The sequence below is a fragment of the Lampris incognitus genome, chromosome 1 (assembly GCF_029633865.1).
Source record: "Lampris incognitus isolate fLamInc1 chromosome 1, fLamInc1.hap2, whole genome shotgun sequence".
NCBI classification, from domain to species: domain Eukaryota; kingdom Metazoa; phylum Chordata; class Actinopteri; order Lampriformes; family Lampridae; genus Lampris; species Lampris incognitus.
Window position 1 is genome coordinate 101,063,419 of NC_079211.1, and position 3,873 is coordinate 101,067,291.

Sequence of the window (3,873 nt, forward strand, 5' to 3'; positions counted from 1 at the left end):
TTTAACACAAACAAGCATTATGCTGTGACAAAGCTCACCACTTAAAGGGCTGCCCATGTCTTGCTATAAGTGTGAGCTTGTGTGTGTGTGTGTGTGTGTGTGTGTGTGTGTATGTGTGTGTGTGTGTGTGTGTGTGTGTGTGTGTGTGTGTGTGTGTGTGTGTGTGTGTGTGTCCGGCTACACACACACACAAGCCTGTCCATCATGCACTGGGGCTTTTTATCAGTAAGTGCCAGCTGTAAGTCTTGACACACTGTTTCTCAGAACAAACGGCAAGAACCACAGACCCTCGAGACTCTGCAAAAGACACACGTCCCTGAAGGTAAAACGCACTCTTGAGACCATAATGAGACCTTTCGCTTTGGGCAATCCGCCTAACCTGATGAGACCTCAGCATAGCGCTGACCTTAAATTCGTACAGGGTTCGGCTGTTGGTTTGTACAAGAGTGACACCGAGTCACTTTACCGTGCGTAGTGTTTGTGTTTTGACACCCTTCAAGAACTTTCTCTCATTTCTAGTGTATTTGAGTTTGACTTTGTATTGTCTTGGTGTGCAGTAATGTGAGCTTGCCATTTGTGCGTGTGTGGGGAATGTGAGGAGACTATATAAACCTCTGAGCTAACTGGGTTTAGGTTACAGTGTGACAGTCTCATGTGCAATGCACACAATTCAAATGTGGAAACAAAACAAACAGAAGATTCAGTCCTGTGATTATATTCATTACCATACAGGTAATGGTACCACAGAGTTATTAAGGTACCACGGAGGCATTAAGATGAGTCAGCTCAACTTTGACAGTCATGATGTGTTTTATTTTCACGCAAGCAAGCTGTTTTCCAAATGGCAGACATGTTGTTTGGGAAGAAAAATTCTTCATGTTCTCCCTCGTTAGATTTCTGAGTGTGAGCAGTTTTTGTTGACAATTCAAGAAAGAAAAAAAGTCTTTGGACGTCATGTCATTATAGCTCTCTAACATTTTCAGTAGGGATAATTATTCTCAGAAAAGAGTTTCTGTGGGCGTCCAGGTGGCGTGGCGGGTCTATTCCGTTGCCTACCAGCACGGGGATCGCCGGTTCGAATCCCTGTGTTACCTCTGGCTTGGTTGGGCGTCCCTACAGACACAATTGGCCGTGTCTGTGGGTGGGAAGCCGGATGTGGGTATGTGTCCTGGTCGCTGCGTTAGTGCCTCCTCTGGTCGGTCGGCCTGTTTGGGGGGGAGGGGAAAATAGGGGAAATAGTGTGATCTTCCCAAGCGCTACATCCCCCTGGCAAAACTCCTCACTGTCAGGTGAAAGGAAGCGGCTGGCGACTCCACATGTATCGGAGGAGGCATGTGGTAGTCTGCAGCCCTCCCCAGATCAGCAGAGGGGTTGGATACAATTGGGGAGGGAAAAAAGGGGGGGGTTTCTGTAATTATGGTTTTCCTCCAAGTTGATATCTGTCGTTCACATAAATACTCCAGTCACTGAGAGATATGCATTGAGTTTCTTTGGTTTCCTCTCTCCATCCTGAACGGCTGGACTGATCTTGTAATAGAATACATTCATATCATGAGACAAGATCACCAAGTTCTCTTTTCTTCAATTCTTCTTCTCTTTTCTTCTCAGTGGGCTCAATGATGATGAAGGGGCTTCTGCTCCTGTGTCTGCTCCCCTTACTCGGAGTCAGAGGTCAAGGGTCATCGGCGTGCCCCCACCTTTGTACCTGCCATCACAGTCAGGTGGACTGCAGTGGCAGGTCTCTCACCAGCACTTCACTCCCCGCCAGTTTCCCTCCCGGCACAACTGAGCTCCATCTGGACAACAACCTGCTGACCACACTGCCTTACGGCTTCCTGGATACCCTGACATCCCTGCGCTCAGTCTCCCTCCATGGCAATCCATGGATGTGCAACTGTGGTGTGCTGTACTTGCGAGAATGGCTGTATCGCCAGCCGATCGGCATCGTCTCACACCTCAACATCAGCTGCAGTTCCCCTCCCCACCTGACAGGGAGGCTGGTGGTGTACTTGACAGAAGCGGAACTCCTGGATTTGTGTCACTACTGGTACTGTGACCTGGCTCTGGCCTCAATGCTGTGTCTGTTTGTGTTTGTGGTGGTTCAGGTGCTGCTGGTAGTGGCAGTCATCATGTTCCTCAGGAAATTTGAGAAGCTGTCCAGGGAGGCCAGAGGAGCCACAGAGGAAAGCTTCGCCATGGGAGAGGGCACGATGGCTGATGAGCTCGAGCCCTTGAAGGACAGCAGCATGTAAGATGGAGGAAGGTCATCTGTTGTAGGTGGTTCCTTGATGAGAACAGTTAATTGTTTCTTTTTTATTTCAGTCACACAATGAACAGGAAAATGTCACAATAATACATTTAATTTGTAGACTAAAAGATTGTCTTTAAGCCCATCACACCCATCTCCCCAAGCCCACTGTTGTCTGTAAACTGAAAAATGTTCTGTCTGATGGGGTGCAAGATGTTTAATTTACTTCATGTGAGACAACTTGAGATCCTTTCCAGCTACATTGCATCACATAATGTAATTGTAATGTTTACTTCAGAAAAGTTGTTTTTTTTACCATTTTTCTTATTAATAGATTGAGAATATGTTCGTGTTCCCGTGTATGTTTTTCTGGCTGATTTTTTTTAATCATTAAAGATACTCAAATGAAAATTAATGTCCAATGATCTCTGTTGAGATAGATAGATAGATAGATAGATAGATAGATAGATAGATAGATAGATAGATAGAGAGAGCTAGCTAGATAGATAGACACCTAGATATGGTACACTGAGTTCACCTGAGATGTTCAACATTAATTGTACACCTCAGAAATATAGTTATCGCACAAACCAGTGAAATACTATATCACTGTATATACACACTTATATACACTGTAAAAATGCTGTGCCAAATCTGAGACAAAATTTAGCCTTTTCAAGTAAGAAAATCCTCAAAACAAGCAAAATAATCTGTCAGTGCAGTAAAATATCTCAATTAGGTAGGATTTCGTGAAACAAGATAAAACCACTTTTTCAACCTGAAATACCAGAAATCTTCAAAGAAGTTGAACTGCATTGATTTTAATCAGACAAAACCACTTAAAGCGGCGGCACGGTAGCGCAGTGGTTAGCATGGTTGCCTCACAGCAAGAAGGTCCTGGGTCCGAGCCCCGGGGTAGTCCAACCTTGGTGGGTCATCCCGGGTCGTCTTCTGTGTGGAGTTTGCATGTTCTCCCCATGTCTGTGTGGGTTTCCTCTGGGGGCTCCGGTTTCCTCCCACAGTCCAAAGACATGTAGGTCAGGTGAATTGGCGGTACTAAATTGTCCCTAGGAATGAATGTGTGTGTGTGTGTGTGTGTGTGTGTGTGTGTGTGTGTGTGTGTGTGTGTGTGTGTGTGTGTGTGGGCCCTGTGATGGCCTGGTGGCCTGTCGAGGGTGTCTCCCCGCCTGCCTCCCAATGACTGCTGGAATAGGCTCCAGCATCCTCGCGACCCTGAGAGCAGGGTAAGCAGTTAAGACAATGGATGGATGGAAAACCACTTAAAGTAATTCCCAATATAGGATTTCTTAATTTACTTCGAAAAAGCCCTTATCAAGATGAACTAACTAACAGGCCTCCAGATTAATATTCTTAAACTGAGATATAGAATCCTACATATTCGAGTTTTGACGAGTAAATGAAATAAAATATTTCTGTGGGATTTTCAGACTTGTTCAGATACCATTGTTGCAGTGTATATTTATTTGCTGATGTTTTGTTATGGAAGGGGATGTTGGGTTGCATATGTTTGGGAATGTTTAAATGAGGGTGGGTGTGAGTGTGGATTGGTGTGGGAAGTGATGTTTAATTCAAAACCATTTGAACTGTGTCTTCCTCAGGTTTTA

At 45.1% G+C, this 3,873-nt stretch overlaps 1 protein-coding gene across 1 annotated transcript; it reads left to right on the forward strand.

Moving 5' to 3' along the window:
• The first annotated feature begins 279 nt into the window (after window positions 1–279).
• Window positions 280–2,653, forward strand: gp1bb (glycoprotein Ib platelet subunit beta). The gene is made up of 2 exons (XM_056294037.1): window positions 280–322; window positions 1,609–2,653. Exon 2 carries the CDS (start codon window positions 1,617–1,619, stop codon window positions 2,250–2,252), a length of 636 nt encoding a protein of 211 aa, XP_056150012.1. The 5' UTR covers window positions 280–322; window positions 1,609–1,616; the 3' UTR covers window positions 2,253–2,653.
• Window positions 2,654–3,873: the final 1,220 nt, after the last annotated feature.

What these genes read in the sequence shown, in the direction of transcription:
- gp1bb (XM_056294037.1), top strand. Translation starts at nt 1,617, where the DNA reads ATGATGATGAAGGGGCTTCTGCTCCTGTGTCTGCTCCCCTTACTCGGA.